General features: G+C 55.3%; 1 protein-coding gene across 6 annotated transcripts; it reads left to right on the plus strand.

The window, feature by feature from the left end:
• The first annotated feature begins 492 nt into the window (after positions 1-492).
• Positions 493-12,016, plus strand: MFSD2A (MFSD2 lysolipid transporter A, lysophospholipid). Of its 6 annotated transcripts, none has more exons than XR_011073500.1 (14): positions 493-725; positions 2,163-2,294; positions 3,460-3,584; positions 7,153-7,276; positions 7,387-7,465; positions 7,830-7,987; positions 8,454-8,544; positions 8,664-8,785; positions 9,008-9,091; positions 9,631-9,714; positions 9,808-9,920; positions 10,370-10,513; positions 10,705-10,780; positions 11,561-12,016. XR_011073500.1 is itself a non-coding variant. In XM_068539594.1 (14 exons), exons 1-14 carry the CDS (start codon positions 633-635, stop codon positions 11,622-11,624), a joined length of 1,629 nt encoding a protein of 542 aa, XP_068395695.1. In that variant the 5' UTR covers positions 493-632; the 3' UTR covers positions 11,625-12,016. The 6 variants fall into 6 exon arrangements, 5 of the variants coding, with proteins under 5 accessions (XP_068395695.1, XP_068395691.1, XP_068395692.1 ...); XM_068539594.1 differs by having other exon boundaries at positions 2,163-2,302; positions 3,429-3,584; positions 10,604-10,780; XM_068539590.1 differs by having other exon boundaries at positions 10,604-10,780.
• Positions 12,017-12,579: the final 563 nt, after the last annotated feature.

Consider the following 12,579-nt stretch of genomic DNA (forward strand, 5'->3'; position numbering starts at 1 on the left):
AAGAAGAAATGGTCCGTCTTGGGGGAGGGGAGAGGGGCGTCGGTTAGGAAAGTGTCAGCGCTATATCCTCCAGGTTTGGAGCAGAGGGAGACTCGAACTAACTCCAGACGTTAAAGGGGGCAGTGGGTTTCCAAGCCCCTGCCTTTCCTAGGCCTGGGGGTCGGAAGTCATGGGGTGTAGATCTCACTCAGGTAGAACTCACTCTGGGGGACATCGGGCAGGTCACTTTTAGCCTTGGACCTCAGATTCCTCGTGCTTGTCAGGTGGGTCTCCGGCTTTAACCCCGGGGTTGCGCGGAGACGCGCAGCCGGATGCGGGTTCCAGGCTGGAGAACGTGGCTTGGTGGCACAAGCTGCAGAGGGGTTTGGGCCGGCGGGAGGACCGACGGGCTCCAGGATTGGCTGGCGGCGGTGTAGCAGAGCTCCAGGATTGGCCAGTTAGAGAGGGCAGGGCCCAACCTTTTAAGAGGCGCGTGGGGAGTGCAGTGAGCGAGTCAGCGGCGTTCGTAGCGGCGGCGGCGGCTACAACTACAACGCGAGCCCGGGCGGAGCGGAGGCCCGCGGAGCAGAGGAACATCGCGGAGCAGAGGAGCATCCCGGCCTCCCGGTCCCGGGCGGCGTGGCCCGCGGCTCATGGCCAAAGGAGAGGGCGCCGAGAGCGGCTCCGCCGCGGGGCTGCTGCCCACCGGCATCCTCCAAGCCGGTGAACGCCCGGTCCAGGTGAAGGTGAGGGCCGGGCACCCCGGGTGGAGGGTCAAGGGTGGGCGGCAGGCTGAGGTGGGGGCGTCACGGGATAAACCTGGTTCTGGGACACCTTGGGCTAAGCCGGGAACAGGAGGACCCAGAGGCAGGAGAGGGCCCTGGGGTGCCCTGGAGGCAGGGAGTGATGGAGAAGCTTTGTAGGCGCCGGCCCCCTGTTGCCCACCCCCGACTCTGGGTGTCTCCGGGGAGCGGCCCCACCGGCGGCTCCACGTGGTGCCCGGCTCCGCTCTGCCTAGTCGGTTTCCGTTCCTCTGTGACCAGCCGCTTAATTTTGCTGCCCTAGACGCCAGAGAGACCCCAGAAATCTGGGAAACCCACCTGGGTCCCAAATCTCTCATCCCCCTGCTCTCCACCACCACATGCTACGCCTGCTTCTCAACTCCGCTGTGAGGGCCGCTCAAGTTCATTCATAAGAGCAAGGGCTCTGCTCTTAAAGGAGCCGCATTCCGCAGGCGTTTGTGTGAGTGTAGGTGCCGGCCCGCGCGCGGCGCTTTGCGCGTCTTGACCTTCGGCCCCATTCCCAGCTCTCTGGACATAATGAAGGACCCAATGACATCAGGCGGCCCCAGGGAGGGATCCCAGGCAAAAGATATCCGCCTAGGAGGTGACTGCCTTTTCGTTTTAATTTTATTAACCGATCCTTGGAAGAAGCCTGGGTAAGCAATTATGCTGCTCCCATGTATGAGTAATCTACTTTCTCTGGGCAACCTTAACCTCCCTAGTGCCTCACCCAGAGAGGGTCCAGCCCTGCACCTAGAGGCCTTTCCTCCCCTCTCCAAGATCCCCTGGGAACTGGGGGAGGGGGACAGGGAGAGAGGGAGGGTAGGACAGCTCCTGGGTTTGCCTGAAGGTCTGGCTGCCTCCAGGGGCCAGGGAGGCTCTGGGACAGATGGAAGGAACAGCTGAGCCTACAGCCAGCTGGGCTGGGCCCTTAGGGATCTCTAGAGCCCTCACCCAGTAGGCAGGTTCACTAGCCTCTGAACCAGGGCAGAAGCCAGGGCTGGGCTTAGGCAGCTCTTGACGGCAAAAGGATTTTCAGGTTGTGGCAGCTGGTGCCAGGTGGGGACAGGTCCATTGCTGGAGTGTGCTCCCCCTCCAACTTGGAAAGAAACAGAACTGAGGCCTTGGGGGGAGTCATTAAGTGAAGACGAGCTGATAAGGATCTGGCTTTGGGGTGGGGTGGCTTAGGGGCTACTTCCTCAGTATGGATTCCCCTTTTCCAGATTTTTAAGAACAGTGAATACCTTTCATTTCTTGTGGGAAGTGAGCTCTCCCTGGGTGGGAATAGGGCAAGGCAGACTTGTTCCTCCTGGCAGAGTTCCAGAGTTTCCTGCCTCTGGAAACTTCTAGGATGAAGGCCAGGGTCGTGGATCTCTTTTCATTCTTTCCTCTTCTTCCCAGAAGGAATCAAAGAAGAAAAACCAGTTGTCCATTTGCAACAAACTTTGCTATGCAGTTGGGGGGGCACCCTACCAGGTGACGGGTTGTGCCCTGGGGTTCTTCCTGCAGATCTACCTGTTGGATGTAGCTCAGGTGAGTGAGCTTAGCCCGCTAGGGCTCCTCCATCACCCCAAGGTGGGAGAGACTATGGACTCCAGGGTAGGGTCAGTTTCCCCAACTGTGAAATGGGACTGGGAATCCCTACTCTCCTGCCTCTCAGAGTCACAGTGGATGAGAAATAAGAAGGCTTTGGAGAGTATCCAGAAGGGGAGTCTCTGCCCCAGGAGTCTTACTGGCAAGGTCAGCTCACTCCTCCTTGCCTGGCAAGAGCAACAGAGCCTGGTGTGATAGAATGGAGCCCGCTGTGACGTTCTTAGAAGAGACTGGCACACAATGCCTCCAGCTGGACAGCAGTAGCTGGCTTGGCTCAGGGGTTGGTGACTTTGCAAGCAAGGCATCTTGTATTCACTTAATAGATGGGGAACCCTAAGCCCCAGAAAGGACAAATGACTTCATTTAAGCAGCTAGTTTTTGAGCAACTCCCATGGGCCAGGCCCTAAATGGGGTGCAAATATGGGGAACCTGCTGTCAAAATGTAAAAAGTTAGAAAAGTCAGACTGGGGAAACTGCTGTGTGGGAGAGGCCTCTCCAGCTTCCTGGAGTGATAGTAATAGTAGAGCCTTGATGGATGAGGAAGAGTCCAGAGAAACTGTCTATTTAGGCCTAGAAGTTTTGGGGGAAGGGGGATAGCTTGAATGGGTAGTGACAGTAACAGTCTACTTTTTCAACATTTTTTCTATTGATTCCTTTTTCCACATCCAAGATAGAGCTTGACCCTGTGAGACAGGGATCATAACCCCACTATACAGATGGGGAAATTGAGGGCCACTGCGGTGACCCAGCAAATGCCATTTCTGATATCAGGTGGTTGGGGCTTGTGAGAGGGAGGCAAGGAACTGAATTCTGGATTCATTCTAATTGATGGGAGTGTTTTCAAGGGCAGTGGAGGGGAGGACATAAGGGGAAATATCTGGGAAAGTTTCCAAGGAGACACACAGTGCTACTTCTATTGGGAAACTGTGGTTGTCATTATTAACAAGGCAAGTGATGATGCTTAAGGCCTGGGTGGGAGCAGTACAGGGTCCTAATGGCCAGGCTGAAGTGGGGAGGGAGCCCTGCTTTTGCCCGTCAGTGAGGGTGGATGTTGCCCATCAGTTGAAGGATGAGGGAGTCATCTTTTGCCTGTTCCCCATCCCAGGTGGATCCTTTCTCTGCTTCCATCATCCTATTTGTGGGCCGAGCTTGGGATGCCATCACAGACCCCCTGGTGGGCTTCTGCATTAGCAAATCCCCCTGGACCCGCCTGGGCCGCCTCATGCCCTGGTGAGTAGAAAATGCTCCTTCTGAGGTGGTAGAAGGTGGGGCTTCTGACATGTCTGCTACCCCATGGTCCTTCCACATGGTTTGTCACAGGCTGGGGGGTGAGGAGAAGGAATGATGCAAAAACCCCAGCAAGGCCTCAGCTGCCCCAGGCATGGGCACTGGAACTCCTGCCAGTTCATTCCCAGGCTGGCCGAATTGCTAGACTGAGCAGCTTCCCCTGGCCCAGGCCCCATTCCTCCCCAAGGTCCTTTTCCCTTCCATGAAGCTGGGATTCTAACTTCTCCCGCTCCATCACTTCCCATAATTGTTGAAAGGTTACACTCTGGAGCCAGCCTGCCTCAGTTTGAATACCGACTTCGCCACTTAGAGCTGTACAACCTTGGGCAAGACATTTAACATCTCAGCCTCAAGTTTCTTCATCTGCAAAGTGGGGATAATGATTATGCCTGTCTCACAGGGTTGTGGTGAGAATTAAATTTTTTAATACGTAATGTGCTTAGAACCATTTCTGGCACTTATTAAGTAATGTATAATTTGGCACCCCTGCAGAGTGGCTCCTGGTGGAGGGGTAAGCGTGGAAGGTAAAACCGAGAAGGGACAGCATGACCTCTGGCTCCTTGGACCGTGAGAACTACCTTTTCCTTTGATACAGAGCCTACACGCCTCAGCCTCAGGCTTTGAGGCAAGTCTGGGGGAGGTGGTGCTACAGATCAGATGGCAAAGGCAGGCGCAAGGGACAGGCTGACAGGCCAGAGCTCTGGTTCCCTCCAGGACATCCTGCTTGGTGGTTGGGGGGCAGGGGGAGGACATGCCCCTTTCATCTCTAGCCCATCCAGGCTCGAGTGGGCGCCTTCCTGCCCCAGGGGCGCCCATACCTGGTCTCCGGCCTTCAAGGCCTTCAAAGCTCTTCCCACAGTCCCTGCCCCCCAGCACAGCTTCCTTTCCCACGAGGCCCCCCTCCCACTGAAACCCCGCCAGCCCCTGGCAAAGGCCCAGGTTGGGGCCTTTGATCCAAGCTTCAGGGCCAGGGGGCAGGAGAGTCTGCCTTACCTGCACAGGCTGCTGGGGCTCCCGGTGAGCCAGCCCCTGAGATGGGCCCTTGTACCCGCCTCCCTGGCAGCCGGGCAGGGGCGGGGCTGTGCTGCCACATCTCCTCATGAGACACAGCCAATGGCAGGCAGCTGCCCTGGCCAGCCTGAAGCAGCAGCAATACCAGCAGCCCGGGTTACTCCCAGTCACATTTGGTTCCACAGCCCGGCTGCTTGGATGGAGTGTTTGGTGAAGGCTGCCAGAGGAGCCCTGGTTCTCTGAGGATTTGGGAGGGGTGGGGTAGGGCAAGGGTGGGAGAGTAGAGGAAGCCCTCCCTTGGGGAGGTGAGATCTGGGGAGGTGAGATCTGAGGACGTCTCGCCCACGCAGGCACGTGCGGCAACCAGCTTGGTGAAGTAGCTGAGGGCCCTTCAAGCTGCTTTGTGATTCAGCACATGGCCTCAGCTGTCGGGGTGGGAACTCCTGGCGATACCTCTGAGTGGTACCCCCAGCCCTGTCTGAGCGCATGCTGAGCGCTGCCGTGTAATGTGCATGACCCTCCTCTTCATCCACCCCCGTTAGGGCCTGGGACCTGGCACCCCTTCTCCTTTCGGTGTAGAAAGAGGCTGGGCCTTCCAGGGCTCATGAGCCCTGGGACCCCCTCTCCTCCCAGGCCTCAGACCAGCCCCAGCCCTCAGCCAGCATTTAAATCCTCCGTTTCAGACCAGGAAGACTCTGGCGAACAATTTCCTGGAGTTCCCGGCCACCCATTGAGAGGCAGAGTGTCAGCAGGGTCACATGGGAGATGCAGCAGGGATGGATCTGAGGTCTGATTCCCAGCCCAGTGCTCTCGGCAGCTCCCTGAACTCTCCCGCGGAGCTTTCCTGGTGTGATAATCACAGCAAACACTTGCTGTGTCCCAAGAACTGTTCTACATTTTAATATCAACTGAAGTCTCAAAACTACTTCAACCCTGTGAAATAGAGCCAAAGTCCTTACAATGGCCTATTGGGCCCTACATGACCTGGCATCCCATTTCCTGTCCAACCTCGTTTCCTAATTCCATCTCCCATGCTCACGCCAGGCACTCTGGCCCCCTGGCCTCCTTCCTACTCCCCAGGCCTGCTGGGGCACATTTCCCACCTGAGCACTGTTGCCCCGCAAGCTGCCAGGCCAACTCCCTCCTCTCATTCGAGGCCCGGCACAGAGGTCACCTTCTCAGTGAGGGCTACCTTGGTCACCTGGTTGTGAACTGTACCCACATACTCCTAATCCCCTTTAGCCTGCTTTCCTTCTTTTTTTCTACAGCACTTAATCACCGTCTACTATGTTATGTAGCTTTTTTGGTGTGTGGTAGAATATGCTATTTAAAAATTTTTTAATTTACCATTTTAGCCATTTTCAAGTGTACAATTCAGTGGCATTAAGTATAGTCACATTGTTGTGCGACCATTTCCAGAACTTGTTCCAAACTGAAACTCTGTACCCGTTAAACACTAATACCCCATTCCTTCCTCCCCTCCAGCCCCTGGCAACCAACTACTTTCTGTCTGTGAATTTGGCTCATCTAAGTGGGATCATGCCAGATTTGTCTTTCTGTGTCAGGCTTATTTCACTTAGCATAAGGTCTTCAAGCTTTAGATTGTAGCAAGTGTCAGAATTTCATTCCTTTTTAAGGCTGGATAGTATATATCTTATGTTTATTTTTTGTTTGCCAACCAGAATGTAAATCCACAAGGACAATGACTTGTCTGTTTTGTTTACTGATACGTCCCAAGTCATTAGACTAGTGCTCAGCACAGAGTTGGCACTTGAATATTTCTTGAGTAAATGTTGAAGGTAAGGTAGGTGCTATTACTATTATCGTTTTACAGATGTGAAAATGAACCTCAAAAGTTAAATAACTTGCCCAAGACCAAGTTATTTATAGTTACTGGTAGAGCCAGAACTGGATCCCGGAAGGGTGTCTCCAAAGGCCTTTTCACCATGGTTCTCTGCTGCCTTTCTATACTGATGCCTTGAAGTTGGACCATCCTGAGATCTAACTAGGATGGTGTGGGACTCACATGTGGGGAGGCACGGGGCCCAGTCCTCCCCTGTGGCTGCTCCAGAAGGAGCACCTCCACCTGGAGCTGGCCTCCCCCACTCCTGTGTATGCACACATGGGTGAGATCCCACTGGGATTGCTCCTCTCCCCCGCCTCCCTGCCCCACCGTCTGAGGTCTTGGCCTGCATTCTCAGCCCCTCAGCCCATAGAAAGCCCCTGTCTTTGGAGCCTTCACACCTGGGGAGATGCAGGCAAGACTCAGGAGGGTCTGACCTCATACCCCATGCTCAGGATTGTAGGCTGGGGGCCCTGCCTCTGTGTGCCCTTCTGGGCTGGGCCATCAGTCCCTTCCCAGAGACCCTGGGGTGGGTGCATCCAGGGGGAGGAATTTCCTTCCTGCCGGGCACCCTGTGAGGCTGCAGAGCAGTCCAGCCTGGGCCCCGATCTTGGCGTTTTGGCATCCTGCCTCCACTCAAACCCTCCGCTTCCTCAGGATCATCTTCTCCACGCCCCTGGCCATCATCGCCTACTTCCTCATCTGGTTTGTGCCTGACTTCCAACAGGGCCAGACCCTGTGGTACTTGCTTTTCTACTGCCTCTTTGAGACGCTGGTCACGGTGAGTATGGGCAGGGGTGCGGGAAGTCCCTGGGGCCTCCGGGGTTGGTGCCCGAAGCCACATCTGTCTGTCCATCGTCTGACTGGCCGAGGGCCTCTCTTCCATGCCAGTGTTTCCACGTTCCCTACTCAGCTCTCACCATGTTCATCAGCACAGAGCAAAGTGAGAGGGATTCTGCCACTGCGTATCGTAAGTCTCCCCAGCCCCCTGATCCCACCCACCAGGGACCCAGGGGCCCGCACTCCCTGACCCTCCTACCATGTTTCTTCCCTTGTGGGCCCAGCTCCCTGCTCTTGGGAGTGGGTGTGAAACCATCTTAAAAATAACTTATTGCTCTGGTGAGACCAGGGAGGTGGAAGGACCAGGGAGAGGTCACATAGCGAGGCCATGAGTTTAGGCCAAGGTGCCATCTACCCCAGTACCCAGTAACCATCCTGTCTGGAGCTGCTACTATCACCTGTGGCTAGAGCTCGGCTTATATCCCTCTGACCTTCCTCCCTGGGGGCCCACAAGCCGTGCGGCCCCTCAAAAGGACTTGCTTTTTCCTGCTCAGGGATGACCGTGGAGGTATTAGGTACAGTGCTGGGCACAGCAATCCAGGGGCAGATTGTGGGCCAAGCACATACACCTTGTGTCCAGGACGCCAATGCTTCTACAGTAGCCTTGGAAGGTGCCAATCGCACGCAGAGCGCCACCTCGCTCAGAGAAACGGTAAGGCCCTGGCAGGGCAGGGGTGGGGGAGATGAGGAACGATGGGGTGATTTTATCCTCAAAATATTAATTATCCTCAAAATATTAATAATGGCTAGTGTTTGTAAATGTTGGGCATCTGTTATACAAAGTGTTAACATGCCCACTTTGCAGATAAGGAAACTGAAGCACAGGGAGGCTAAATGATTTGTTCAGGGTAATAGAGCTAGTGAGTTGCAGAAACTAGATATGGGGAGATTTGAACTGTGGGCTCTCAGACTCCACAGCCTGGCCTTCTTAACCGTTTGTTCATCTGGACTTGGCCTTGGGAAGCAGCAGCAGGCCCAGGCTGATTTTCCCATTTCGCAGATAGAGACAGTTAGGCCCCCAGCGAAGGGACTGATCCAAGGTCATTGAGTAGAGCTGCTGGGAGCTGAGATGAAATCAGACTGACTGTTTCTCTATGTCACCTTTACCCTCTTTACAGCAAAACGCATACCTGCTGGCGGCAGGGGTCATTGCCTCCATCTATGTCATCTGTGCTGTCATCCTGACCCTGGGCGTGCGGGAGCAGAGAGGTGAGGGGTCCTGGGGAGGGGTGCAGGCCCCCAGCGTGGGGTGGTTTTGTCCCTTTGCCTGGGCCTCAGGCTTGGGGAGGGGCCTCTGCTCCTGCCTCACTGTTCCCTCTGGCCCCCAGAACCCTACGAGACTCAGCAGGCCAAGCCGATGCCCTTCTTTCGGGGCATCCGGCTGGTCATGAGCCATGGCCCGTACATCAAGCTTATTGCCGGCTTCCTCTTCACCTCCTTGGCTTTCATGGTGAGTGGGGCCCTGATATGCTCAGCCTGGGCGGGTGGGGGTATGTGGAACAAGGGGTGGGGTAAGCCTCGGACTCAGGATGGGACAAAGCCCGAGGGACAGGTGGAATGGAGGCGGGGTGAGCAGAGGTCCCTGGAGCACGGGGAACGTCATGGAGGCTCAGCCCCGACTACATCACCTGTTTCCTTACCTCTCTTCCCACCACGCTCTCCTGTCCCCCAGCTGGTGGAGGGGAACTTCGCTCTGTTTTGCACCTACACCTTGGGTTTTCGCAACGAATTCCAGAATCTGCTCCTGGCCATCATGGTGCGTGTGGGGCCCCCGAGGGTGGCCGAAGTGGCTTAGGCTGCGAGGTGGTTCTTTGGATAGCCAGAGGACGTTTCCCAGACTGGCCCAAGGTCATGAGGGATGAGGGAGGCTTCTCAGAACATTTGGATCTGACCTACCACTGCTTAGGTAGGACTATGAAAGAAAGAGTTTGGGTACATATATCAAATCTTTATGTTGTACACCTTGAACTAGTACAATGTTATATGTCAATTATATCTCAATTACACTGGGGGGAAGAAAAGAGGGTTTGGGGTTAGATATTCAAGTAGACAGCATAGCAAAAGCAAAGGTGTGGAAGCCAGAACTTCTGGAGCTCTGTGCTCAGAGAAGGCAGGAGAGGAGATTGGGACTCGCTCTCAGCTCCCCTGAAGAGCCATCGGGTGCCTGTCCTCAACTGTCCAGATGTTGTCATCTGTCTCTTGAGCAGGGCTGGGAGCACCTTTAGAGTCCCGGGCAGAGCAGGGGGGATTGCATGGCTCTAACCCACTTCCCTCTCCCCCTTTGCCCATCCACAGTTCTCGGCCACAGTCACCATCCCCATCTGGCAGTGGTTCCTAACGCAGTTTGGCAAGAAGATGGCTGTGTACATTGGGATCTCAGTGAGTGGGGCTGAAGGACAGGGCCTGGGCTGACTTGGGGGCTACTGATGGGAGCCTCCCAGCTGACTCGTATTCCTGTGCCCGCTCCCCTAGTCAGCAGTGCCATTTCTCATCTTGGTGGCCCTTATGGAGAGTAACCTGATTGTCACATATGTGGTAGCTGTGGCAGCTGGCATCAGTGTAGCAGCTGCCTTCTTACTACCCTGGTAAGTGTATATAGGCCCAGCTGGGTATGTTTCCCAGCCTCCCACCCCCCCTAGTTCTGAAGCTCCTTAGGGAGAATCCTGTGGGGGCTTCTCTCCCTGCAGGCCATTCTGTGGGTCCAGGTTGGGGATGGGGCAGGTCTTCCCAGTACAGTTGTACAGGTTGTGAACTGCACAACCACATCCAGTCAGGGTGGGAAATGGGGGCTCAGATCTAGCCTGCACTCTATACTTGCCTAGCTGAGCAACTAGATCTGGGGCTACTTCATCTTGGAGGAAGGGGCCTTCTTTTTTTATTCACATGAAGTTGCCCTCTCCTCATTGAACTGTGTGTGAGCTGTGGGACTGCAAACTCTCAGAGGACCAATCTTATTGACACGGACCACATGGGCTAGTGGGGGCCTGGGGTTGCTAGGTGGAAGGGTGCTCACGGCTGCCACCACTGTGTACAGGTCCATGCTGCCTGACGTCATTGATGACTTCCACTTGAAGCAGCCCCATATCCATGGGACCGAGCCCATCTTCTTCTCCTTCTACGTCTTCTTCACCAAGTTTGCCTCCGGAGTCTCCCTGGGCATCTCCACCCTCAGTCTGGAGTGAGTGGGGTGGGGGTCTGGGCAGTGCTGGGCAGGGGTAGGTCCCAGGTGCCCCATCCTCACCACTCCCCTAACCACTGGGTCCCACAGCTTTACTGGGTACCAGACCCGTGGCTGCTCCCAGCCAGCACCTGTCAAGTTCACACTGAAGATGCTGGTGACCATGGCTCCCATAGTCCTCATCCTCATAGGCCTGCTGCTCTTTAAGCTGTACCCCATTGACGAGGAGAAGCGGCGGCAGAACAAGAAGGCCCTGCAGGCTCTGAGGTGAGTGGGGAAGGGACAGGGAGGTGGACGAGGGGACATCATCCAGTCTAAGCCCTCGACTAGTGCCTCCTGGGGCCAAAGCCAGATTTGCCTTCCACACATCTTCCCGGGACAGCTCCTCTGCCCTTTCCCCCATCTGATTCATCACTGTGGCAGTCAACATTTCTTGAACACTGCCTGCCTGTGCTGAGTGGTTTTACATTTATTCATTCAACAAGTACTTAATGGGACGCCCATGTGCCAGGCATTGCTCTAGGGAATGAAACAGATAAATCCCTGCCCTCAAGGAGTTTACATTTTAGAGAATGTACTCATGATCTCCTATGGTCGTCCAACAACCTTGGGTGTCAGAGATTCCTATGATTCCCACTCTGCAGATGAAGACACTGAGGCTTAACCAGGAAGAGTGACAAGTGATAAGGGGCAGAGCTGGGGTCTGAGCCCTGGTGTTCTGACTCCAGAGCCCGCACTCTTCACGGCTCTCCTGGTGTGCAGGACCTCAGGTGCGGAGGCCAGAGGGCAGGGTGGAGTGAGTTGTGCGGAGCTCATCAGCCTGCCCCGGGCCAGGGCGTAGTCCTGGGGCTTGGGATGCCTTGTGGGCTGCAAGGACAGCGAACAAGCCTACCAGCAGTTTCTGGGCTGAGAGTGGGAGTGAGCAAACTATGTCCTGTGATTTAGACCAGCTTGGCAGTCAGCTAAGACCTCAGAGCCAAGATCCTGCGGGGACCAAGCAGGTGGGTAAGGGTGCTTCCTCCAGCCCGTCTCCTCTGACTTTTGCAGGGAAGAGGCCAGCAGCTCAGGCTGCTCTGACACAGACTCTACAGAACTAGCCAGAATCCTCTAGGGCCTGCTGGGTGGCGCGAAGCCACCACGCACAGGGCCTGGGTCACCAGGCCACATGAGGAATCCGGGCCTGCTTGCCTGCTCACTGAACAGCTGGTCTCCAGATGCCAGGAAGGGAACCAAAGACTCGAGAGTGAGCGACCCAGGACGCCTCCTGTGCCCATCGTGAGGCGGGCTGTTCATACAGCCACCAGCCTCCCTCTGCCCACCCCAGGGTCCAAGCCCAGGGGCTGCTACTGTGAATATGCCACAAGGACTGATCGGGCCTAGCCCGGAACACTAATGTAGAAACGTTTTATACAGAGACTAATTAATAACTTAATGACCATGTACATAGCAGTGTGTGTGTTTGTATATGTCTGTGAGCTATTAATGTTATTAATTTTCATAAAAGCTGGGAAACGGAGCTGCCTGTTTTCTGTCTTTGTCCTGACACTGAGCCCTTCTGTGCCAAGGTGCAGAGAGTGAGAGGGAGCGCTCAGCCGCAGGTGCCCTGGGGGGAGAGAATGTGTGTAGAGGTGTGATAACAGCATCAGCTAACATTTACTGAACACCTGTCTGTACCCGGCCCAGGTGTGGAAGCTTTCCTCTCACTTTGCTGATGTTCTCACTTAATACTGGGAAGCATCCTGCTAGGTCAGGACTGTCCCCATTTTAAAGATGATGAAACTGAGCCCCAGTGTTGAAAGGGACTTGGCTAAACTCACACAGCCAAGAGAGACCTAACTGGAATAACATCCCAGGTCTTCGAGACTCTAGCACCTTAACCACTACCCACTGCTCCCCTGTGTCTGAGAACAACCAGTTTGCTCTGCTCAGGCCTGCATGCTCTGCGTCCCACCCTAGGCTTGCCTGAGCATGTGGCGCTGGCTGTGCTGGGGCAGACCCTGTGACTGGGCCCCTGCGGGGTCCCCAGAGACCTGTGATTCTTCCTCCACCACTGACAATGACAGTGT

The sequence above is a fragment of the Eschrichtius robustus genome, chromosome 3 (genome assembly GCF_028021215.1).
Source record: "Eschrichtius robustus isolate mEscRob2 chromosome 3, mEscRob2.pri, whole genome shotgun sequence".
NCBI classification, from domain to species: domain Eukaryota; kingdom Metazoa; phylum Chordata; class Mammalia; order Artiodactyla; family Eschrichtiidae; genus Eschrichtius; species Eschrichtius robustus.